Source organism: Camelus bactrianus, chromosome 1 (genome assembly GCF_048773025.1).
Source record: "Camelus bactrianus isolate YW-2024 breed Bactrian camel chromosome 1, ASM4877302v1, whole genome shotgun sequence".
Lineage (NCBI taxonomy): Eukaryota > Metazoa > Chordata > Mammalia > Artiodactyla > Camelidae > Camelus > Camelus bactrianus.
The window spans coordinates 62,518,931-62,544,483 of NC_133539.1; the positions used below are offsets into that span (position 1 = coordinate 62,518,931).

Genomic DNA, 25,553 nt, shown 5'->3' on the forward strand with positions numbered 1-25,553 from the left:
TACTTCTATTTTAAAATGAGGAGAGTGAAGCCCAGAATGGAGAAAGGACTTGCCCAGGTGACAAGGGAACTTGGTAGTAGAGCAGGGAGTAATACCAAGTTTTCCTGGCTGTCTAGATGGAGTCCTTTATGTCTTAGACATTGAGGTTTATGTGCCATAGAAAACTTCGAAGATTAAACAAAGGCCCAAAAGAAGAGGCCACACTGTATAAAGGTTCTCTGGCACAACCTCTGTGACCCTCAGGAAGCAGAGGAGGAGGGAGAGTGCAGAGAAAAGGAGGGAGAAGAGAGGAGGAGGAAGAGAGAAAGGCAGGGAGAGGAGGAGGAGGTGGAAGAGAAGGAGTCTGGAACCCTTTTAGCCACTAAACAGAAGATGTCTTAGCTCGGGCTGCTGTAGCAAGATACCATAGACAACAGAAATTTATTTCTCACACTTCTGGACACTGGGAAGTCCAAGATCGAGGTGCCAGCTTGGTCAAGTGAGGGCCATCTTCCTGGTTCATAGCTTGTGCCTCTCTCTGTGTCTTCACGTGGTGGAAGGGGCTAAGGAGCCCTCTGGAGCCTCTTTTATAAGGACACTAATCCCATTCCTGAGGACTCCACCATGATGACTTAAGCACCTTCCAAAGTCCCCACCTTCCAATACCATCATCTTTGGGGCCTAGGATGCCAGCATATGTATTTGGGGGTCAAACAAACACTCAGATCATAGCAGATGATCATACTGGGGATGCTCTTGAGGGGACATTTTCATTAGTTGGAGGAACTAGGCCTCAAAAATACTTAAAGTCTAAGAAATTTGTTTGAAGAATAAGGACTACAGTTTGGGTTGCCCAGCGTCTCAGCCTGGTTTATGATCACTTTTAGTGCAGTCACAGCCTCCTGAATCTCTCCTCTCAATCTAAGCTGAGCCCAGCTTGGCAAGGTCCCTCCTTGCAGCTTGAGAACAGTCAGGACTTGGCCTAGCAGTTAAAGAGAATCTGGATTTAAATCCTGTCACTTTCTGACTGACTGGGCAAGTACTTAAACTTAAGCCTTAGTTTAATCATCTATAAAATTGGGATTATAAATCTTGCCTCATAGTATCATCAGGAGGATCAAATGGGATAACACATATAAAGTTCTCAACCCAGAGCCTGGCATGTAGGAAGTGCTCAAAAAATGCTCTTGACTGTTATTATCAAATGTGGCTTCCTGCCCCCATGTGTGTGCAATGGCTTCCTCATCTTCTGTCTAGCTGTGGCCTACATAAATTAGGATTTAGTTTACCTACGAAGAAATAATCCCAAACTAGTGGTAATGCAGAAAAGACAGAAGTTTATTTCTTCTCACATAAAATCTGGATGGGTGGTCAAGGGTGGATATATTCCTATAGAAGGGGAGAATGGATATCAGAGACCAGTAGCAGGCTCTGCCCAAGCCCCTGGCTTGTCCAGGCCAGCTGGGTAGCTGGGAGCCAGATCCCTGAGGACTGAAAAACAGGGATGGGAGCATGCTGCTTCTCCTCAGCTATCCCCAGTGCCTCTGTCTGCAACAGAGATGTGGACCTGAAACTCAGGCTTCCTGCCATGGGTCAGAGAAAGTCCTATCCTTCACAGGCCTCAATTCTAAAGGCCAGAAGAAAACTGGAGAGGCAGCTGACTGCCCTCTCCTGGCCAAGGAGAGGACACTGAGCAAAACAGGGTTCAGGGTGGCAGAGTGACACAGCAAGCAGGTGGGCTTGGCACAACTTAATGGAATCGCCCGGGCAGGATGTACACCTGAAAACTGTGGGGAGGCTGGGCCACCAACTAGTGCCACAATCCAAATGCCAAAATTGACAGACAGATCTGCTATGGGAGCTTCCACCTTTCTTTTCCTGATAATGGCAACACTCCAGCAGGCCACCAGGCCTCTGCCAGGGCTCAAGGAATACCTGTCCTCCCCACTAGCCTTTACTTCATCCCACAAAGGTTTTTGGAAAGGGAGGAAAGTCCACCAGCATCTCCCTACCCTGGTGCTTCTAAAACAAGCCCCTAGACCCTTTCTGCTTCAGGAGTTTCCCTGCAAGTAGCAACAAAGGAACAGGAAACCCAAAGTCACAGATGCCCTGGCTCTCCCCTTATGTGTGCAGTGGAGGAGCACAGACTAGGAGCGGAACACCCAGCTTTTAGCTACGGATGTGCCACTAACTCAGGGTGTGATGTCCCCTCTTCTTTCACTATCCCACTCCTGACTGTATCTTGGAATCACTTCTTAGACATGAGGTTCCTGGGCTCTCCCTCAGACTCACTGGCTCTGTTTTTTAACTAGTTCCCCAAGAGATGCACATGCAGGTAATTTGGGAACCAAGAGGCTGGATGACCTCGAGGTCCAGCTTGGAGTGATCTGGTTCAGATGGCTCTGAGGATCCGGGCTGTCTGAACACTGCCCTCTGAGATCTCACACCCCCTCCTTTTACTCCCAAGGGCTGGGATTCTTCAAGCCTCCGCAAATTATTGCACTTTCTCTTCAAGAATTCTGTCCTTCCCAGATGCTGGGCCAGTCCCATGTTGTTCCCTTCAGTATGATTCTCTTGCCAAGTGCCCTCCCTCCCACTTCTTCCTGTCAAATCCTCTTCACTCATCAAGTCTCCACTGAATTCCCACCTCCTTTTAGGGAGCATCTGTAATCTGCCCAATCCAAATTCTCTTCTGCCTCTCCTGGGCTCCCACAAACAGTTGGATATCCGCTGCAGTATAGGATGTCCCAAATGATAGCTCCTCTAGCTTGGTGCACAGCCCAACTGCCCCTCATGACTGGGGACCCCTAGGGGCTGGGTATGAAATCTTACTGCAGATCCCCTGAAGCCTGATTATAGACAGCACTTAACCCTCAGAGCTTGGATACCAAAGGAGAAAAGACAGAGAGGAAGCTGGTCCTGCTAAGACATGACTGAGAGGGGAAAGGAAGAGCCCAAATACATACAGCCAAAGTTGGGAGGAATTGGTCCATTCTCCCATCATCCTCCCCAAAGCCAAATGAATGGGTTGATCCCCTGGACGGTTTCAAGGGTTTGTACTGCAGAAAATACCTCTTCCTTTGCCTTCCCAACATTTGCTCTTACTTTTTCTGCTGCAGGAAAACAAGAGCTTCCTTGAGAGTATCTTTCTAGTGTCTGTTGCATTCTTTTGTTGTACGTTTAACTTCACAGAAAGTCAACCCCCAAAGTTGAAAACTCCAAGGTTACATTCCTTGAGGTGGTGTCCACCCCTCCATATCCGTGCTCAGCCTGAGCATCTGCTCTGCTTCTACCTTCAGCCTCTGGAACAGGTGCCTGGCCCCTCATGGCACAGAGCCCCTGTCTGGTCGTTCTGCAAGTGGTCTCAGCACAGTTTGCTTGGCCACTTTATTTGGTGGGCATCTGGGCATGGCCCAGCAGTGTCTTTCCAGGGACGCTTACTTTTTATTTTTTCTTTGAGACAGCCAGGGGACTCCGCAAGTAGGGAAAGACCTCTGCCCACTCATGCTCCTTAACGTCTGCCGTCGACCTGGGGGCTGAGGAGATGAAGGGAAGAAGACAATTTAGGTGGTGTGTAGATTGAGAATGACTGTATTTATTCATTTCCAGTAGAACAAAGCATTTCACTTTCTCCCTAAATCATGGTATCTGTCACCCTGTGTTAAAGTTCCCTAGAAGGGCAGTGGGCTGCCTGCCATTGGACACCCTGTGCCCAGTACAGCACCTGGTGCAGAGGAGAGACTCAACTAACAAAGGGGGCAGAGGGAGATGGGGAAGATGCTATTAAGCACAGAGGTCCCAGTGCACCTCTGAATGTGGGAACACTAAGGGCACTTGTTCTATCCTCAGCAATTGCTCCTCCATTCCCATCAAATCTCCAGAAACCACACCATGCCTTCTGCCAGTTTCTTCCATTGGAAGAAGTCTGTCAGTTCTGCCAGACTGCAGGGAAGTCTGTGGTGCCCTCCATAATGTCACACCTCTCACCCATCCCTAGTGGCCTGCTGCTCGTTACCCATTTCCCTGGAGGTGCTCTTGAGTCTCTATAACGTGTGCGTCTTCTCATCCAGCACCATATTCTTTCCTTGTCTCTTAAGGCACATCCCATACTACTTTGTATACCTTGTATATTATGAGCCAAAACCTTTGGCCAGAACACAACATAAGTAGAAGAGAGAGGCCCCAGCAGAGTAAACAACCCAGTAATGGAATGAAGATGGCCCGGCAGAGTGCTCGCTGGCTGAGAGCAGGCCCAGCTGGGTGGAGGCTGGGAGACGAGAGTGCCAGGCGCAGTCCTGAAGTCTGTCAAGCCCGCTCCACAGTCTGAGAGCAGAGCTTAGCAGCACTGAGACCCTGGGAACAGTGGGTACTTCCTCCTGAAACCCCGGTGGCTACAGCTGAAGCTGAGAAGAGCAATCAGCCCACTGCTATTTCTGAAGCCGCCCAGTGTGGTTACTCAGTGAGCTGTTGTAATTAAGCTCATCTATAATTTGATAAGTGGAAGCAGCCTCACATTTTATAGAGTAATTAAGTCTCACTGAGAGAGCAGCACAAGGCATTTCTGGGCTCCAGCATCTCCTGAAGCGGGTCCCCATTCATACTCTCTCTCCTTCAACGCATGCCCGTCGGAGCTGAGGTCAGGATGGTCCTCAGCCATGGCTCTGGGAATACTTCCTGGCCCTGCGCTCTTCACCTCAGGCCATCAGAGCCCAGGCCAGTGGCAGATCCAGACACAATGGACACACCTGCAGTGAGATGCATGAAAGGCTCAACTTCCCTTTCCCTGCCACTATCTGCAAAACTGTGGGCTGGGAGAAAGTTGAGTTTAATGCTCCGCACCCATCACTCCTTCACAGGCTACATGGCCAGCCTCTGACTGAATGGTCCAACCCAGCTCCAGGGCTCTGATGGAGAGACTAAGTCATCCTCAGGGTAAAAGAAGGGGCCCTAGGGATAGAAGCCAGGCCTGGGTATTCTGTCTTGGCTCACCCACTTCCAGGCTCCGTGATCTCGGGCAAATCACTCCACCTCCCTGAAGCTCAATTTCCCTATCTGTAAAATGGGAGTAGTAGCCCTTCCTAATTCATAAGCTGTTTATAAGGATCAGATGAGAGATGATTCGGGAGCACCCTTGGTTGTGAGGGGACATACGCATGTCGGCATCTCACCAAATGTGTTAAAACTGGTCTCAAAGTTCTTGCTGCTTGAAGGAACTTAGGTGGCCATTCAGCCTGGTGTGTGTCATCAAGACTGAGAGATGGAATAACCACAGCTGAAAGCTTCTGTTCAGAAAGTGAGGAGTATGGAAATCTTATCAATTGAGGAACCTGGGCTCTTGAATCTGACTTGGCTGTTTCCAAAGGTCCCATGTTCTGTACAGTTCCGGGTCAGAGCCAAGTGTCAACGGCATTATGTCAGAGGTGGTATATTTCAGCTGTCTTTGGATAGATTTTCCCTAACCAAGGAAATGCTGTCTTTGGAAGTAAGGAGATCCTTGTTACTGGAGGGCTCCAAGGCCTGGCCAGCTGCCTGGAGGCTGGGAGTCACACTTGATGACGGTTGAGTCCCTTTTCCTACTCCGAGGTTGTGGGGTTCCTGGCAGCCTCTCCCAGCCCTAATCTCAGGCCCTGGTCCTTGGTTCCTGCCCAGCAGGTGCTCACCCTACACCTCTGAAGCCACAAACCTCACAAACCACCTTCCTTAGTGCCTACACACACCAGGAAGGCCTCAGATGCTCCGGGTTGGCTTGCTCACTTGTTTGGTCTGCAGCAGAGCCCCACGGCCCTCCTCACTTAACATCCTTATCCTAGGATTCTCAAGCTTCATGCTTATATAATCCTTAAGCCCTTTGAGAGCAGCTCCAGAATCTGTCTCTCTCTGCCCAAGGTTTGGGTTTTGGTGTTCCTAGAGAATGCCCTTAGAAACGCCCCAGATGGGGCAGTGTTCGCCCAGGCCAGGCGGACTTCCTCCTAGAGGGACGCCGATGGGCTCCTTTGTCACAACCCCTCCCAGGGAGCCATGCCCAGGGCCCCGGGGAGGGAAGGAGGAGATGGGGAGAGGAGATGACTCCTGGGGCAGCACTCTGTAGTTGCACTGTGCATATGCCTTCAGATCTTTCTCACTGTTACATCACTGAGGTATTTTGTTTTCCCCTCCTTATTTTAGATCCTGGTGCCATCTGCCCTGCTTTTCATGCATCACTAGCTCCAGGTTGGAGGTTAGATTTGACTTGGCCGCCCTGTTCAATCCCTCACTTGGTGAGAGACTTGGGATAATCTGTTTCCTTGTGTGAGATGAGATAATAACCCCACCCTGCCCACCTCCCAAAGCTGCTGTGAGAACCAGGGAGCACAGTCTCTGAGCTGGCCCAGAACCGCATGGATGAGCCTGGTGACGATCTGGCAGCCTGAGCCTGCTGCTACCCAAGCCGAGGGAGCCTCTGCTTGCTCACATCTGCACCTGCAGCCGGAGAACTTGGCACAACTTTGCAGGGCCAGGCCCTGTTTAAAATACAGGAAGTGAGCAGGCCTGACAGTGGGAGCAAGGGGCAGCCTTCCCGACCCCCTCGAGAAGGATCAGCTCTCTGCCAACAGACAGCCAGTGAGGGTCTAGGTGCCAGGTGACCCTGACAAACCCATCTGGTTCCCAGGGCTCTTGGGGCCACAGAGTGAAGTGGTGGTGAACAGCACAGCTCAGGAGACTTTCGTGCTGGCCCCGGGTCTGCTCAGGTCCACTGTGATGCTGCTGGGTGAGTCACTTTCCCTCTCTGGGTCTCAGCTATGTCATCTGTAAAATGGGAACAACCACCTCTGGCCTGCCCACCTCAGCTGTCTCTTGTAAGGACCAAAACTAGACCTGCACTCAAGGAGGCTCACAGCTGCTAGAAGGTGAATAGTAACTGAGGTTTTAATTAGCATTGAGATTATCTGGAGTTAAGTTGCTCTGGGCTTCTCAATCACTGGGATAAAAATTAAAAATCTGCCAACCTAGCAGTCCTGACTTACCCCTGAAGGTCTCAGCAGACAAAGATGCAGCTTCTTCAGTGTTCAGTTTACTGCTGATCTTGACCCACAAGTGAGTGACCATCTCACTTCCCCTCCAGTTCCCAGGCATCCCTGCACATGAGCAACTTCAAGTGCTGCACACATTTTCCTTTAATAAAATTAGTATGGAAATGAAATCTCCCAAGATAGAAAAATGAAATTCTGAAAAGCAATGTGGTTCAAAAAGCTCTTATTGTTATGTGAAGACCATGGCCATCAAGTGTCCCACCCTGGGCTCTGAAGGGTTTCAGCCTGCCTGCCCACCCCATCATCCACACAGGCCCTCTGGGCCTCACCGTGCAGGCAAGGAGCTGGGCAGGGCATCCCTGGTTGACGACAGAGGGGACCCTGGTCCGAAAGTCAGGCTGAACTTGCTCGTTGTCAGACTCCCCTTTTCCTTGGCACTGCCTAAGCCCTGTGGCCTGTTCCAGCTGCCCAGGTTCTGCCTTCTCTTGGCACCAGGCTCCACGTTTAAGCCAGGCAGCTACTAGAAGAAAAGGAACATTGTTTCTGTGTCTTTGTGCCCAGACTGCTTCCAAGGCGGGGATCATCAACCCTTTAGAGACCGCCGGTTTGGGTGGGAGCTGAGGCCACTCTGCTGTGAAGGAGGCAGGGCTCCCCCTAGTGGCAGGCCTGGCCCTTCCAGGGCGAGGCGGAAGTGCTAGTTTGACTCTCAGGGCTGGAACTCAGGACTCTGTCCAAAGGCCTGCAGCTACCTGAAGAAGGGTGTTGCCTAGTTTTGGTCCAAACATGGAGGCTCTGGGCAATTGCAGGAATAATAGCCTTCAAACCCAAACCCAAGAAGTGATAACACAGAATCTGCTTATCAGTGACCTGGCTTAATTAAAAATAAGGCCATAGCAGGAAGGTGAGCCATCAATGCAGGCCACCCTGAGCGCCACGGAACGTGTGTGTTTGTGTGTGTGTGTGTGTGTGTGTGTGTGTGTGTGTGTGTGTGTGTGTATAAGCACCATGTGAGACAGACAGGGAACCTCGACCCACCCCTGAGGGAAAAGATGCCATAGTGCCTGTCCTATGTATCATGGGTCCTGCCAAGAAAGCCCCATCAACCTGGGTCCCTCCCCAGGGAAAATCAAACCAGACCCAAACCAGAAGCAAACCACCCCTTAGCCAATGAGCACCTCCACACAAGTATGTCCTAAGACAGGATGGAGAAATCTCAAATGGAAATCTCCAGAATGTCACTACCCCCTCGACACAGCTCTGAATCACTGGCTGCAGGCTGCACATGGCAGCACCATGGACATGCAAAGATGTGCACGGTGGGCACATGGTGTGTGTGGCTCGGGCGAGGACACAGAGCTCATCACAATATCCTCAGGTAACTGGCTCCAGAGCAGCCCCGGAACACAAAGCGTGAAGTGTTTCTATGGCACTGACAAGAACACATGGCTTGCACCTTTAGATTTTATACAAAGCAGTAAGAACAACATTGATTTATAAACAATAAAAGGATAATTCATATCCTCTTCATGCTGAAAATTCTTCATGTACAAAAAGAAAAATAAACTGTCTGTTTTTACTCCTGAGGCTGATTTAAGGATCAAATGAAAGAACTTTTTTGAACTGATATTTTGGCTTAAAAATGTAAAGGATTTGGATTCTATTTCATAATAAATCTGTTGCTAATATAAAGATGTCTCCCTAAAATCTTTATATAAAATCAACTCCAGAAAGATGCACCACGTTTGCCCTGAGGTTTGGGGCCCTGTCCACCACTCTGCACCACGACTGAGATGGTCCGAGCCACTCCCTGGGCACACAAGTTGGGCTGGGCTACCCGCTCTGGTTAATGCTCAAACTGGTATTGGGTTCTCCAGAGACGGGGATAATTCACACATGGGTAATCAAGAGGCGAAGACACAAGCCCCTCACTCCCTCCCTCCTTTCTCTTCCCTCCCCCCAGGGCTCCCCAACAGACACCAGTGGGAAATTCCTCAGTGTATGTAGATCCTGTCGGAGATCGCTCCAGGCAAGTGGGTCATGATTTGCATTCGCACCCACCAGTAGTAGTCCATGGGGTGGTAGCGAGTGTAGGGGGTGGCGGAGGTCAGGGAGTGGGTGACAGCTTTGATGACGGGGGACATGTCTGTGGAGCCGCTGTTGCAGTAAGTCTGCATCCTCACAACTGCCTCATCAAAGTACTTCTTGCCGTAGTCCTTGCGCACTACCTCAGGCAGCTCATCCCACATCTTATTGGCAATGGCCCGGATGTGCTCAAGGCTGTAGAGGCTGGTGGCAGCGATGAAGTTGCCAGGTTCCACCACGCTGACCTTCACTCCCAGTGGGTGCATCTCATAGCGCAGGCAGTCAGAGAACGCCTCCACCCCAAACTTGGTGATGCAGTATGGGGAGCGGGCCGTGTTGGCCATGCGGCCCATTACGCTGCTGATGTTGACGACACGGCCTGTGGAGGAAGATAGCAAACACCTGCTATGGTGTGGGGGGCACTGCCGGTGGGGTGCAGAGGGTCGGGGGTCTGGCACGTTTCAGGAGGTCTGTCTGGAACCCGGCCTCCTGGCCCCTGACACCAGTTTTGCTGCTTGCTGGGCTGGGGCTCGGCCTTTTGACCCACCCAGGGTCAGGGTGCCTGTTAATTTATAGTCAAGGCCAGCTCAGGCCCACACATCAGCATCCCCAGTATTTCCTGGGCAGCCGGTGGTGCCAGGCAGGACAGGACAGGAGAAGAGAAATACGTGAGAAACAGACCTGCATGACAGGAGGGCACAGCATAACGGGCAACACACAACTAAGCTGTGTCTCACCTCCCGCATTCTCTCACTGTATTTTCACACCAAATTGTTATCACCTGGCAGGGCTCTGTTGGCAAGTGGGCAGGGGCAGGGTTCTGAACCTCACTTCAGGGCAAAGACATGTGGGCAAAGTCTCGGCACTGGTAGAGAGAGGGGTGCCTGGAGAGGCTCTCCCACGGGCCCAGCCTGGGGGTGCTAGCAGCTGATCACAGCTTCTCCCAGCCCCGGCGCAGCAGGTGGAGGTGGAGCCTATCCAGCATGCCCAGTAAGCCCAGGCGGACCTGTGACCCACTTGCTCCAGGTGTGCACCCAGGAAGTTAAGGCACAGCCCACCTGGGCACTATGGGGAGGCACATTTCAGAAACCACTAACTTGGAAGTTGCCGAAAGGTTGGGGTTTTCTTCTAAACCCTACAGCTGCTCTCTGGGTTCTTCCTATTATTGCTGGGACCTTGGAATCAATCGTACACCTCTCCCTTTCTTCCTCTTTTTGCCATAATTGTTTGCTATTATAGGGAGAAAATCTGAGTCAGTGACACCTTAGGTGGTTTGCTTACGTCTGGCTACCTAACATGGTTTGGGCGTTTTGTCTGTTTTGCCAATTTCTAATCTTGATTATTATTATTTTTACCAACTACCACAATTGTCTCATTTTTTATCTATGGCATAGTAACCCATAGCATGGATATACCAAAATTTACTTAACCACACCCCTACTGATGCCTGATGTGTACACACAGCTCTGTGGTTATTTGTCCAGATTAAGTTCCCAGACTGGGATTACTGCTAGAATCTTTTAGCCTTTGGTGCAGAGACTACTGACCTCTTACCTGCTCTGCTTTCTGGAAACCACATATCCCTCTCTGCCCGCCTGTCCAGGGCACCTTGGCTCGCCACCATACACAGGCCCCACGTGGCCCCTGGGAGGCATGTGTTCAGCCAGTGAGGCCGATGGATTCTGAACAAAGATGAAAGGGTGGAGCAGGTCCAGGGGACAGGAAGAAGGTCCCTTTCTGACTCACCTTTGGCCCTTCGGATGAGGGGGAGAAAGGCTTTTGTCACTTGCACTGTGCCCCAGAGGTTCACTTCGGCTATCTCCTTGTAGGTCTCCATGCTGGTGAACTCCACCTCCCCGAATGTTGAGATGCCCGCATTGTTAACCAGGCCCCACAAGCCTGGACAGGAGGAGACAGAACCACAGTCATCTCAGGGCTTGGCCTCAGATACCACCCATCAGCCTGCAGCCTATTGTCCTCCCAACTTTTATTCCTTTTCCCCGTAACTTGCCAGCTACTTGTCCAAGGCTCTTGGGACATGTTCTAGAGTCCCCCAAGAGTAGCAGGGAGATGGAGAGGCTGAAAGTGCTGGCTGCAACCCTTTCGTCCCGAATGTCCGATCCTCATCTGACTTCTGCGTGCATCGATTTTCTGACCCATCGTGAACCAGCCCTGTTGGGTGGCCTCAGCCTGGAGTCCCACCTCCCCTCACTCACTCCCACTCTATTCCATCCGGTCTCATCTCACACCCTGCACCTGGGCACATTTATTCATTCCTGCCTCTGAGCCTCCGCTTGCATTCTCCCCCTTGTCAGAAACCAGGAGAGCCTCAGGAGTCTTCCAGGCCAAACTCCCTGGAGGACCAGAGAGGGGACCCAGCGTCCAAGGTCACACAGCACGTTAGAGGCTCAGCCAAGTCTTGAGGCAGGTCAGGCTTCCAGTCTGGCTCCACTCTGAGACCCTCCTACAATTACTCTATTCTCTGATCTCCCCTCTGTGAACCATCACTATCGGCTGGGGGTCATGTGGTAAGCCCTCATGAGCTGGTAAACTGTTTACCAACATCCCACGTGAATACACCTGGTCTTTGCAGGTAGAGAACACCTCTCAGCCCTGTGCGGTCCCACGGGGCTTAGTATAGGGTCAGAGCAAACATAAACTCTCCAAGTGTACTTGGGTTGACTGTTTCCTGCAAAACCAGCTAAGGGACAGCTGGCTTGTGTCGACTCAGAGAAAACGGGTGCTGGAAGGATGATTGGAGTTCATTTAGTCTGACAACTGCTCTTGCAGCTTGGGAAATGGAGAGCCCGAGGGGAAAGACTGGCTTCAGTGTGCTCAGTAAGGCAGAAGCAGAGATGAAGCAGGGTACGTGGCAATGAGGAGGCACCCTTGTTCTGCAGGGCCCTCTCTTTGAGTTCTGTCTTTGGAGCGCAAGGGCTGGATGGGCTGGAGCCTCAGGACAGAGCCGGGCCCTGCCCCTTTCTTGAGGAAATCCTCTGGGCTTGGGCTCCAAGGCCCTGAAAGCCCAGTGCTCCTTCCCGAGACATCGCCTCAGGGCAGAGCTGCCCTCCTAGGGGCTTCCCCCACTACCCACCCTGCCTCCCTGCCTGCGGGGACTCTGGCCCCACTTCCCTTCCCCAGTTCACTGTGGAAATGAGTTTGTGTAAATGACAGAGTCATTGGTCTCCAGCTGCTTTCCTTCCGTGTTACCCAAATTAAAGCTTCGTCACCTGACCTCTGGTACTGTCGCCTTCAATTATGGAGAATTAAGGACATTTATTACAGAAAGGAAATTGCTGGTTAACAAAGTGCTCATGACCTTCTCACTCCCACTCCCTGCGGCAGCCAAGATGAAGTCTCCCCCCTCCCCAGCTCTCATGGGTGACCTCACAGGGGTGCAGCCCTACACGCCCTGCAGACTTTCCCCTGGAGTCTTCACCCTTCTCTCCCCAGGAAGAGCAGGGGGCCTCTTACCAATTGTCAAGGCTGACACCTCACTCTCCACCTTCCAAACCATCAGCCAGCAATCCTTCCCTCTTTTTGAAGCAACATTTGTGCTTCCATGGCCCCTGGCTCCCTCCCTTCAATGTTGTGCACATTAGATGCTCAATAAATGTTTTTCAGATGAACAGATGTCTACAAATACCATGTCTGCATATTCTAAAGAAACTTCTTTTAACCATGCCACCCCCTCTCGCGACTGTCTGCTCTCCTTCCCTCTGTGACCAGCCTTCTCTCCGTTCCCCATTTCCCTGCTAATCTGGGTCCCAGCCCCATGCTGCCCCAGGGTGTTCAGGGCACCACATGCTAAGGATGCTTCCCCACCCCCACCTTATCCATCTTCACTGACCTCAACTTCCCCCTGGTGTGAGCACTACTCATGGTTCCTGACCCTTACTTCTCCCTTGGCACTAAGGATACCCAAGCATCTCCTCCATCTTCCCTGACCCCTTCTTCTATCTGCCCCCTAGTGTCCTGTTCTAGGCCACCTTCCCTCAAAAGACACTCAGTGCTTGGGCAGCCTCGTCTTCTTTATGTTCACGGAAATTTCCAGCTGCTTTGTGTTTGATTCATATGGGACAGTACTACACGACATAAAATAAATACAGTCCTTTTGTCCACCTAAAAATTAATTACATCTGACATTGATATTGAACAAAGTTTAACTGAACTTGACCTGTGGAAGCCCACTGCTCCTGGATTACAGCTCTGCTGACATGAAGAGTAGCAAAAGTCTGTGGACCCAGAGGCTCCTGAGAGCCCTCAGCCAACGGTCTGAATAAACTCACGACATTCCTTCTGGTCTGGATGACAGCTGTTTCCCTCCAACAGCCCCATCGCCACTTCCACGTGACTGTTCCCGTGTATCCCTCGGGAGTCCTGGCTCTCTCCTGACCCCCTCTCCTCCTCCTGACAGTTATTGTCACCTAAGTGTCACACAGGTCTCCAACTCACCCTAACCAACCAACACACCAAGTGCCCTGTGGCCCAGGCCTGCTTCTCTACTTTGTTAATAGTTTCCCTTTCATCTTTGATTCCTTCAGCTCCTTCACTTCTCCAACTAACGAGTCACCAAATGCTGCTAATATGACTCATAAAGATCCTAAAGGAGAGCTGCCGGGCCCTGAACTAAGCCCTTTGCATCCATTCATTCCCCTGATCCTCACAACCAATCTACAAAGTAGATACTAAATGGTCCCATATCTGGATGAGGCAACTCAGGCTCAGAAAGGTCAAGCACCATGCTCAGCGTCACCCAGCTAACAAGTGGACAGGACGGCATTGGGAGCCAGGTCTGTTCCACTATTGGCTTCCTTTGATGTGTCCCTAGAATTGGTGTCTTCTTTCCTGTGACCACAGCATTAGTTTGAGTCATGTTGCCTCCCTCCCGTGTTATTGAAGAAGCCCTCCGGTCTCCCTGTCACATCTCTTTCCTCCACCTCCATCCTGACCTGACCCCCTCAGCTTGGCTCTCGTCCTGTCAGGCCCTTCCTGCTCCTGTGCTCCCCTTCCGGAGTGGGGCATGTGAGGCCTCCTTTCCACCTTCTCACCTACCCTCTGCCATGGACTCTGCCCCCTCTGAGCCTGAACAGCCCACCACTCCTCTGACGTCACGGCCCCTCCTGCCTCTGCTGCTTCCTGGCTCCGCTCAGCTCCCCCACCCTTCAGCCTGAAAGCAGCTTTCGTTGAAATGCTCCTGCCATGGTCAGATCGAGGTGTGAGCCTCACAGATGGGCAGGCTGAAGCCCACACAGGTGAATGTATAGCCCAAGCTCACACTTCTAGTAAGAGGCCAAGCCCGGAGAAATGCCACTCTTCTTACTCCCAGACCAACGGTGTCCCAGACATTGGGTCTTCCTTGTCCCTCCATAATGTCCCCAGTACTACAACACTTCCTCACAAGTCCCGCCGTGAAGCCACCAACTTCTACTTGGCTGGTGCCCAACTGCAAATTTCTCCTGCCAGCTCATACCCTTTCTGGTGCCCAGCACACTATCAAGTATACAGCAGGTACTCAATACATGTTTATTGACTGCAAGGTAAAGGACTGTTTCACATCAGGCCGTGCCCACAACCTGCTGGTTGGTCCACTCACTCTGCCTTTCCGTGGGGTGGGAGAGGAGAGGGCTGGTCCCAGGCTCCCCATGTCTGGTCCCTCAGAGTCCTGCTGGGGAGCAAAGGGGCTGGCGGCAGATGGCTCACCAGCCCTAATCTAACAAGCCCCTTCATCTCACTGCCAAGGCTCGCTCCCCTGGCTTTGGCAACAACCGTTCCACGGAGCCAGGCTGAAGGGCATCAGACTCGCCATCAAAAATGTGCCCTCCATGGCGGAGGCAGTGGGGGTAGGACTTGTTTCCTAGAAGGCTCCTGCCAGGGTGGATGGCTCGAGTGTGAGTCTGAAGCAGCCATGGGCTCAGGGAATGCTTCTGGTCTGAAAGCTCAGAGAGGCGCCACCTGGAGGCCAAAGACAGTACTGCCTGAGAAGGGGAGAACTTGTACTGTTTTACCAAGGAAAAAGACAGCCCATGTGGGGAACAGGAAGGGAGAGAAAAGAGGGAGAGAGAGAGACTTGCTCAACCACGGATCTGACAGATTTATTTTCTTTTTCAGACCTAAAAATCTTCAAATCTTTTTCCAAAAAAATGCAGTATGGGTTAAGTAAGGTCATGATGCCCTCACCAGAATATGTTGTATGGAAAAAAGCAGCAGGGAAAGGCTTGTGCTTCAGAGTGGTGCTGGGGTTTGAGCCCAGTTCAAGGGTTGGGGGTGAGCGCCTCCTCTTGTGGCTCAGGGTCCACCCTGCCTTGCCCCATTAGGCTAACTGGCCAAACCTGGACAGGGAATGGAGATGGTCCTGCCCCGGTGGCAGAGGACAAGGACCAGGGCCCCAAGCAGCCCCCAGCCCTGGTGCAGCCCTGTTCTGCACTCAGGTCTACACTGACAATTCCTTTCTATGGGCATTTTAATCACCACAAACCCACAGGCTTAATGAAGTGGCTTTATGGAGCTGACTGCAGCTGTTTTCTGGCCTAATAGTTTATGAAGGCGGCCCAGGGAAGGCGGGCTGGAGGAAGATTTACCATCAGGCAGGGGATGAAGCAGGCTGTATCTTCCAAGCTGGTAATCATCCCAGTGGGACCCATCCTGCCTTTTCTTAATGGGACAGGAGTCCTGGCTCTGCCTGTTAATTACTAAATAGATGTTCAGTGAGTTCGGGAACTCACAGGCCTCTCCTCAAAGAGCAGAGGGGCCTGGGAATGGTCTGCTGGGGGCTGGGGGTGGCACTGGACTGACAAGGTGATGCATCAGTGGTAGCTACTCGGGACAGGAGCCCCAGGGGTGGTTTCTGGGGGGTGACAGTGTGCTCAGCAGGGTGACCAGCACAGGCCCTGGTCACCCCACCCACTTCCCCCTTCCCTACCAGCGACTGAAGTCACCACTCAGGAGAGCTGTTCCCACCCCGTCCTGCAGGAAAGCAGAGAGCTGAAGGAAGCATACCCCTTTTGCCTGGGCTGTCATGTGTCTCAAAGATAAATGTCCTGGATGAAGTGAGTGGAACAGAATGTGGCACCATTACCACTGTGGTCTACAGGAACCATGACCCCTCCCCTCTGTGGTACAGCAGAGCCTCTCCTACCAAGGTCCTCCATGGGCTGAACTGGGAGGGCAATTGAGTGCTTATGGAATTTTCTGTAGCACATGACCCTGTTGGCTACTGGCCCCCAAACTTTCTGTTCCCTTAGCTTCTGGGGCACTGTACCCAACTTCTCTGACAGTTGTCTTCCCCTTCTCTGGCTCTTAATTGCTTCTGCTCCTGAGGAGTCCCTCTGTGCATCTCCCCCACTCCTAGTCTCACTTCTGACCATGGACTCCTGATCTCCAGCCCAGGAACTTCCCTAGGGGGCTCATGGGCACTTCAGCAACTCCCATCCCTCAACCTGCTCCTGCAGTGAGGGGCACCAGGTGTCCAGGATACAGACCTCTTGCCTCTCCCACATCCCCACATGCACCAGTCACCAAGTCCAGCCAGCTCTGTCTTCCCCGTACTCCTCAAATCTGACCCCTCCTCTTTCCCAGCGCCCACTGCCCCCGTGCAGGATGCTCACACGCACACTCTCCCCTTAAATCCAGCCTCCACTCTGCAACCACAGTCCCAGAGTGAGCCTTTACAAGTCATTCCCCACATGAAATCCCCTGCACTGGTTCCCACTGCTCTCCAGAGAATGGCCACACTCCTTCGCCCTGGACCACATTCTTCCCCCACCTCATTTGCTGCCAACAGACTTGCCTCCCCTGCCCTCCGACCTGCTGTCCCCCAGCACAGCCTGTGTGCTTCCCCCACAGTTCCTGCTCTCCCTCCTCCTGGAAGGCCCCTCCTGTGCTCTGCCACAACCTGCACTGACTGACCCATCCCCCAGGCCACCCCGAGACTGGGCTACGTCCTTCTGTCCTGTGCTGCTCCCTGAGAGGGGATGTGGAGATCATCTGGGTCAGCCACCTACCTCCCCAATGAGCTGTGAGATCCTTGGGATCAGAGATTATGTCTTGGCCGTCTCTGTGTCCGCAACAGCAGCCCAGCACCTGGCCCAGAGCGGGCACTCAATAAGCGCTGGCTAGACTGACCTGCACTGCCTCACTGCAGTGTGAAATTTAACCCACTTCCTCCTGCTCTGCAGGAAGGAAGAGCTCAGACAATAGAGAAAGCTGTCTTTTGGCAGGATGTTAGCAAATGGAAGGTGGTATTTGGGGAAGGCCCCCTGGGATGGCCTGGGCGCTACATCCACTGCCCCAAGGTGCCCCCTACCTTTCTCAGGGTCCTTCAGGCTTGAGCGGATGATCTCCAGCACTTTGTCTACCTCTTCACTTTTGCAGACGTTGAGCTGGACGGTTCTTAATCGATCACTCTTCAAGTTGTCCAGCTCCTTGACCCCATCACCCTCTTTGTCCTGGGGAGGACAGAAGAGTTGCTTCGCCCGCCTCCTTCCTACCCTGAGTCCAGGGTGAGGTCCAGGGCCAAGGCAGGGAGCTGCCCCAAGTCCCAGCCAAAGCCCGGGGCTTACTAACAGCTTACTAACAGCCGCAGGTGGTGGTCTCCGGAGGCCCTCCCGGGCCCGCTCCACCAGCTGGTGGTTCTAGTCACCCCCTGAGCACTGATGACATATCAAGCCCAAACTAAGACACAAATTCCCAAAGCCTTACTGGCAGGATTCTTTCTCTAAGCAGAGGTTGCAAACTCAGTACCTACCAAGGCCAGACCACGGGGAGGGTGGGCCCTCAGGAATGGAGCACATGCCTTGCCTCTTACCACCTGCCAGCTGTTGCCCACTTGGGTATGTAAGTCCAGGGTTGCCAGAGGCTTACATTTTTTAAGCTAGTAATTAGGATCTCCTAACTTTTTAAGTGTTGGCAACTTACACTTAAAAAACCAAAAAAAAAAAAAAAAAAAAAAAGAACTAAACCAGTATATGGGCCAAAGCACATCCACAGCCACATGTGACCAGCAGGCTGCCAGTTTGTTACCTCTGTTCTAAGCCAAGAGCCAGTCATCTCCAGGTTGATCAGAGACCAGAGCCCGGCTCTAATTCCAGTTCAGTCTCTAACCAGTCTCTGCACGCAGGTGCAGCCCTTAAGAGGTGCCCAGTTTTTCCAGCTACGGTTGGAAATCAGAGTATCGCCACCTGTCCTGACCTGCTCAGGTTAATGGAATGAGGAAATTGTTGTTGCTGTTATTTTAGACCTGCTAAATGATAAAGCACTATGCAAATTTAGGTATTATTAAACATGAGAAAAGTGTCACTCACTCAACAAACATTTCTTGGGCCTCTATTATATTCCAGCACTGTGCTAAGAACACAGGCACAAAAATAAATATCTCTTCCACTCCTAAACTGTCATCTTCCACAGGGAGCCTCCCCAGGGGCTCTGGAGGAAGCAACATGGTGTGCCCCCAGCCCCTGAGTTTCTGCCCTACCTGGCAGCAGGAATGCCAGCTACAACCAGAGTCACCTCTGCACAGAGCAGCCAGGTGTGAGGCTCCAAGGCTTGGCTCTGAACCCCCCTAGAGGTGTCAGTCTTCCCAAATGACATGGTGTCCCATCTACAGGGGAACCAACAGGCCTGGAACTCCTGCTGCCATTCCCACAGAGGGCCCCACCAGGAACTCCCTGTGATGCCATCTTCAAGTCCAGAGGCTGGAGGGGCTGGTACCTACAGACATCTCTTTTTCCCACCGACAGCACACAGGCAACAGGAAAATACATACCTTGTTTTAATTTAGTCTTGGTATCGTGGTTCCTTGAACGGCCCTCGAGGCAGAGCCTGGGAGGTCTGAGCCTCCAAGGGGTGCTGACGTCTACTGCCACTACAACAGATTGGAGCTGAGGTGCACGAAAGCCAGCTGAGTGTCCTTTCCTCCTCTGGACTTTGTTAACCCTGTTGTCATCTTGCAACAACTTCAGACCCCATACCTGTGCCTCTGTCAGCATCAACCCGATGCCCTGCAGCCCCAGAAGGAGCCCTGCACTCCAGGTCAGGGAGCCCGCAGAAGCTTAGTTTGACAGCTTGGTAGCTAAGTCTTCTCATGGAGGAAAGCGAGGGTTAATCTCACTGCCTACAGCTTCCGGGTCAGCATTCAGGCCCCCAGGAGAGAAACACCACCTCCTGCCTTCTCCTGACAGACTTGCCCAGGAGTCCTCCTCTGGCCTCTGAGCTGCCTGCATGTTCTGTTCCTGACAGCAGGGATAGGGACGGTCAGTTTGTCCCCAGCTGATCCAAGAAAACCTTTCGCAACCCCCCTCAACCCACAGCCTGCTGACTGTGGCAGCCTGCCCACTTCCAGAGCCACCTGTCCGAGGGCCAAGGCCGAACTGCCTGGGCCATACTGCCTCCCTGGCTCCAGGGTTTCTGTCTTTGTCCACGTCTGCCTTGCTGCTCAGGAACAAGCACTCTTTCCTACTGTGTGGTGCCCTTGTACCTGGTTTTTTGATAAACCCACTTCTTTCACTATCCCTTTAAACTTCCAACGGTAAGCTATTTTTTCCACTCCTAGACGAAACTTCAGGCAAGTCTTATAGATTTTCCACTCACTCTTAGATCATAGAGAACCTCTTTGTTTTGGCATAGAGTCCAGTTCAGTCTATTAATCAAATAATTCCAGCCCAGGCTGGTTGGAATACCCAAAGTCTCAAACTTGTATTCAATGTAGAGCCTGCCCTGCCCCAGGCCTGACAGGGCGCGGGGAGTGGGATGCCGGGCAGCAGGGCTGGAGGCTGTCTTTCTCACTATCTTCTACCTCCTCCTCCTCTCCTGGTCCTTAATCTCTGACCCTTTCAGCTTTGGGTGCAGGGGCTAGCCAATGGGAGGGCAAGACTTCAGTCTTCTGAGGGTGGTACCATTTTTGTTGGCCCTTGTTGCCCTGGGTCAGCAGATACACATGAGCTGGACCTCCCGCCTTAGGATACTTCTGTGGGTTCCACAGAGATCCCTCCACTGGACCATCCCCTCCTCCAGCTGGGCATCTCCTTCAGCCTGGGCTTCAGTGGGACACCCCTCTGGCTGGGGTCACATGGAACCTCCTCGGTGTCTCACTGGGCAGATGCCCTTGAGATGACTCCAGGCAGCTCTCCCCTTGTCACATCAGGTCCAGGCAGCAGTGTCCTGCCTGGGTAGGAGGCACCCTCTCTCTATGCAGTTCTCTCTGCTCTGCCTCCAGACAAGCCACGCCAGCTCATTTTAGGGCTTTTAGACTTCTTTTGGTAAATATCAACACACCATTCTGTGACCTCCAAACTCCAAGGCACAAAAGGTAAGCTTTCCAAGAAAGCTCTCTTGAAGCACACCTCATTTCACTTGAGACCAGAGGGAAAATATCACAGCACACTAACTACTCTTGCCAACCTCTCAACCTCTTCTCCTCAAGTTACTACAACATTGAGGCAGGTGAAGGACTCATCCTGACAGAAAGGATTCACAGTCTCTCAGCACCAATTGTTAGGTGGTCTAGCACCTCAAGGCAGGATGGGAGGATGCTCAGCACGTGTTATACATGAGCATTTATCACACGTATTAGAAACACAGTGACAAGAGAAGCAAGCCTGGGGCATTGGAATATTTACAGCATGAGCCAAAGGAGGAGCCAGCAGAGAAGATGGAGAAAAAACGAGAGCAGGGTGTCCACGAAGTCAAGAAACAAAGCGTAACAAGCAAGAGTGGTTTGTCAGAGGCATTCAGAGCCCCACCTTCCTTTCTCAGCTTCCTTTTCCTTCAGCTACCTCAGACTCCCGGTGGTGCCTGGATATGTCACCTCCACTCACCACAGGGAACTCCTATCTGTCCTTCCAGATGGTGATGAAATGCCACCTTGGCCCACCAAGCCTTCCCTGCACTCCCAGAGAGAGACAATCTGTTCCTTCTCTGATACAGATCTTACCACTGCCACCTCCATTCTCATTCGTGCTATGCCCCTCTTACTTACCGGACTTCAGCCACAGAGGCCTCTTGCTGTTTCTCTAACACCCTGGGTACACACCCTTCTCGGAGGTTTTGGCTTGGCTCTCCCGTGTTCCCCACACGTCTGCAAGACTCGCTCCTTCGCCTACTCCCAATGTCACCTTCTCAGTGAGGTCTTTCTTCCCTCTTTAAAACCAAGCACCTCCTCTGCCACATTCACCCTCCATCTTCTTTTCCTGTTTTATTTTTCTCCATAGCGTTTATCATCTCAAGGAGAAGGTATTTACTTATTTACTGTATTCCTTGTCTATCTCCTCCCCTCATGTAGGCTCCACAGGGCAAGAACTTGTCAATGAATTGGTACAAGCTGTATCTCCAACTGAGAATATTGTTTGCTCATAGTAGGTGCTCAATAAATATTTTTGGATGAATAAATAAACAGAGCGGTAGGAGCAAAAGCCTGATCCAATTTGGGGAAAAAAAAAATGAGAAGCAAATAAGTGAAACTATGTAGTGCCAACATCCCTCTGGGGATGCTTTTCTACAACGGGAAGCAGGGAAATGGTGTAGTAGTACACACAGGAAGTGGAGCTGTGTCGGGGTGTGTGTGTGTGTGTGCACATGTGTGTGCATGTATGCCAGAGTCGGGGGTGAATTATGTAGGAGGGTGGAGACATCTGATGGAGCAAAGTCCTTGGGTTGGCCCGAAGCGCAAGTGGAAGGGTGACTCTAAATAAGGGCAAGCAGAATGTTTGGCAGATGTAGCCAGACTCCATCATGCGGCTTAACATCTCAGAACTAGGTGGAGGACTGATCTCCCATTTTCAACTCCTGCAGCACTTTATCCATAGTCTGCAGTGGCTCTGACCACCTTCTGAGCTGCATAACTCATTCAGACCTCTAGTGACTTCCAGTCCCGCTAGCTTTTAATCAGAAAAGACAGACCATGACACCATAATACTCAAGAGGTAGACACCACAGACATAACCTGGCAGTGATCTTGTCTGGTATTCTCTTCAAAGTAACTCATAGAATTACTGCCTCAGGAGCAGAAGGACCTAAGATATCCAGTCTGACCCCCTTATTATAAGTAAGAGCAGATTGAGGCTCGGGGAGGGGAGATGTTTGCCCAGTCTTCAGGTTAGTGGCTGATCTGGGACTAGCACACGAGGCCCCAACTCCCTCTCGAAGGCTCCTCTGTAGCACTGAGTCCAGGCGCAGCCCCTGTGGCACTGGACAAGGCAGCACAATGGTACAGGTGAACATATCAGCAAGAACTTTAAAGATACAAAACTTTTTGTGGCATCATAGCTCCTGCCAGGACCTGTTAAGGCAGGTCCTCATTATGCAGAGAACCCATCTCTGAGCATGGCCACACCCTTCATCCCCATTAGAGAAAGTAGGCACTGCCATAGCTCTTGAGGGGAGCAATCTGGCAGATTTGAATAAATTCTAAAATCTGCATACCTTTCCACCTAGCACTCTCACACCTAGAAATGTTTCCTAAGAATTACTAATGAAAGCACGCAAGAATAGGTACAAGACTATTCACTGTGGTGTTGTTTATAATAACAAAAGTAAGAAATAAAGTGCACAGATGAATTTCAGTTACTTTGGGGCAAGAAACTGAAATGATAAGACCCCACTTTTTTATATCATACACTTTTGTATTATTTGACTCTGTTATGTATATGTACTATTTTCATAATTCAGAAGGAGTAAAAATTAAAAGGACAAACTCTTCTCTGACCTGAAAATATGCTCAGACCATAGCAATACAAATTACTTTATTATTTGTATTTATTTATATTATTGAAATTTTTACATTGAACAGATGTTGGTCTATAGATATTAAACCTAGAGTAAAAAAATTCCTTCCCAGGGTTCCTACTGCCTTCAAAATAAAGAAAAATGTCTCATCCATTGAGCAGAGAGAGAAAGTTGTCATGAATACCCATCTTCCCTTATTCTATAGCAGTAAAACCCCTGTCTTAAAGCAGGGTACATACTGTCTCAGAATACTGACTGTATTTCCCAGCCTCCCTAGCAGCCAGGTAGGTCATGTGACTAAGTTCTGGCCAATAGAATGAGAGCACAGGTGCTGTATGTGCAACTTGTGGTCATGCCTTTAAAGAACAGTAAGAGAAGCACTCATGGTAAAAGAAATATACATTAAAACTCTACTGAGATACATTTCTCACCTATCAGATTGGCAAAAATCGAAAGTTTGAGGTACATTCTGTTGATGAAATTATGTGGAAACAGGTACTCTCATACATTACTGGTGGGAATGCAAAATTATACAACCTCTATGATAGAAAATTGGGAAATATCTTTTTAAATGATGATATATTTTATTAACCCTTTGACCTAAGAGTAATCTTACTCATAGGAATTTACCCTAAAGATAAACCTCCAATAATATAAAAATACTTATTTACAAGGTTATTCATTGTGGCATATTTGTAACTGCAAAATACTGGAAAACATCCTAAATGCTTGTACATATATAGGAAACTGGTGGAGTAAACTGTGGAGTACTATGATGCTTTTAAAAAAAGTGAGGAAGATCTCTGAACTCATGGAGGGGTTTCCAAGATATACTGATAAGTTTTTTTAAGTATGAAAGAGCATATACAGTATGCAAACAGTTGTGTAGCAAGGGTGAAATAAAAGAGGAGAAAACATAGGAGGTGGAAGAATATTTCTTTTAAGTTTATATTTTTATATAATTTTGATTTTAGATCCTTGTTAATGTTTTACATCTTCTAAAATTAAATTAAATCAACAAGAATGAGGGGAGCAAAATACAAACAAATAAATGAATCAAACTCTTCTTCAAATTAGTAATATAATAATAAAGAAAAAAGAATTAATCCAAGTAACTTCTAAACACAGCATTTTGTATACCTTGGTCAATAAATTAAAAAAACACTTTAAAGAAATTCTGAGCTCTACTGTGGTGGCCACAGTAGGCTTCCTTTCAGGACAACCTGCTGGGTTTTTTGTTTTGTTTTGCTTTTTCGTTTATTGGGAGTTTTCATTTGTTTGTTTCAGGAACTGGTGTTTATTATCAAAGTCATATTTGATATCAACAAGATACAACTACAGAAAAACTGAACATTGATATCTCAATGCAAACAGTCAAATGGAACCCTAGCTATTAAAAAAGTAATTCAAATTAAGCAATCGAATTTTTTAAACATCTTTATGCGTATAGTCAACAAATTAAGATGGTTAACAAGAAAAATACAAATTAAGAGGTCTGGTATTGATGTTTAAAAACAGCAACTGCTTAAGCATTTCTATTGATTCAAACATCAATCTCTCGGCCACTCAGCTTCATCCCATTCATCATCTGGCAGGCTCTCTCAGGCACCTCTGGTGACTCAAACTTAACCACACCCTACCCCCTTGGACTTCCCATTCTTCATCTTGCTGTTGGCATACAGCACGCAGCCACATTCATTGACAGAAGGTCTCTGGCTGCTGTACCTTTAGATTCACTGTGGCATGAGTGCCATGGCCACGGCCATGCTTGCCTGGGCTGCTTTCAGCCAATGGCCAAGCATGGCAGGACTACTGGGCCATTCTTGCCCAAGGCAGATCTCCTCTAGCAAACAACCTTTGCTTGGGGACTCTCCAACATCCTAGCCAAGACTCTGACTAGACTGCAGTCTGAAGCTCTGCATAACTAATCCTCTTTCCTCCAATTTCTTTTCTCAGATCTGTATTACAATCTAAAGGATTTCCCTGACTTTTACTGCTCCATACCTTTAGCCATTACAGGTATTTTCTAAATCAGTCTCTTGCACATCTAATCCTACTTTGGCATCTGCTTCTTGCAGGATCTGAACTGACATTACATCATAGTAGGTTTGTTGTTTGTAACAATATGAATGGAGCAATTCTGAAGCAATTGTGTGTGTACTGTAGGATAAACCAAATTAGTAAATCTGTCAGTTAGTTGGGTATCAGGGTTCTAACCGCAGGAAAAGAAACAAATATGCAATGAGTGAAGCAGGAAGAATGCTATTGTGTTGAATTGAAATAGGTCAGTATAACCTTATGAATACTGTGTGTGATATTTACAGGAAATGTATATAGGAGACGGATAGATATAGATATAATGTGTGCATATGTATATATGTGTATATGATTATCTTCTAGCTCTGTCCACTGAGAGGAACAAGGAGCAGCAATGCCCTATTAGCAATGAGCCCATCTAATGCCCAGATGTTGGTTTCTAAATTCCACTAAAAAGAACCAAGTAGAAACATATGTCTACAACGAGACATGCATGTGAGGGTTTATAGCAGCATTAGTCATAATGGCCAAAAATCCAAACATGTTTATCCAAATATCCATCAATTAGTAAATAAATTTTTTAATGTAACATATCCATACAATAAAATACTACCCAGCAGTAAAAAGGAATGAACCACTGATAAATTCTACAATATGGATGAATCTCAAACATATTATGTGAAGTAAAAAAAAACCAACATAAAAGACAATTCATTATATGATTCC

The 25,553-nt window shown here is 49.8% G+C and overlaps 1 protein-coding gene across 4 annotated transcripts in view; it reads right to left on the reverse strand.

The window, feature by feature from the left end:
• Positions 1-8,436: 8,436 nt before the first annotated feature.
• The window catches only part of BDH1 (3-hydroxybutyrate dehydrogenase 1), a 37,898-nt gene continuing 20,781 nt past the window's right edge, over positions 8,437-25,553 (reverse strand). For all 4 annotated transcript variants that reach the window (XM_010959293.3, XM_010959294.3, XM_010959292.3 and 1 more), the window contains 3 exons: positions 17,377-17,518; positions 10,818-10,970; positions 8,437-9,450 (listed from right to left, as the gene is read on the reverse strand). In XM_010959293.3, coding sequence (XP_010957595.2) covers positions 8,981-9,450; positions 10,818-10,970; positions 17,377-17,518 — 765 coding nt within the window. In that variant the 3' untranslated portion in view covers positions 8,437-8,980. The remainder of the gene's footprint in view (positions 9,451-10,817; positions 10,971-17,376; positions 17,519-25,553) is intronic.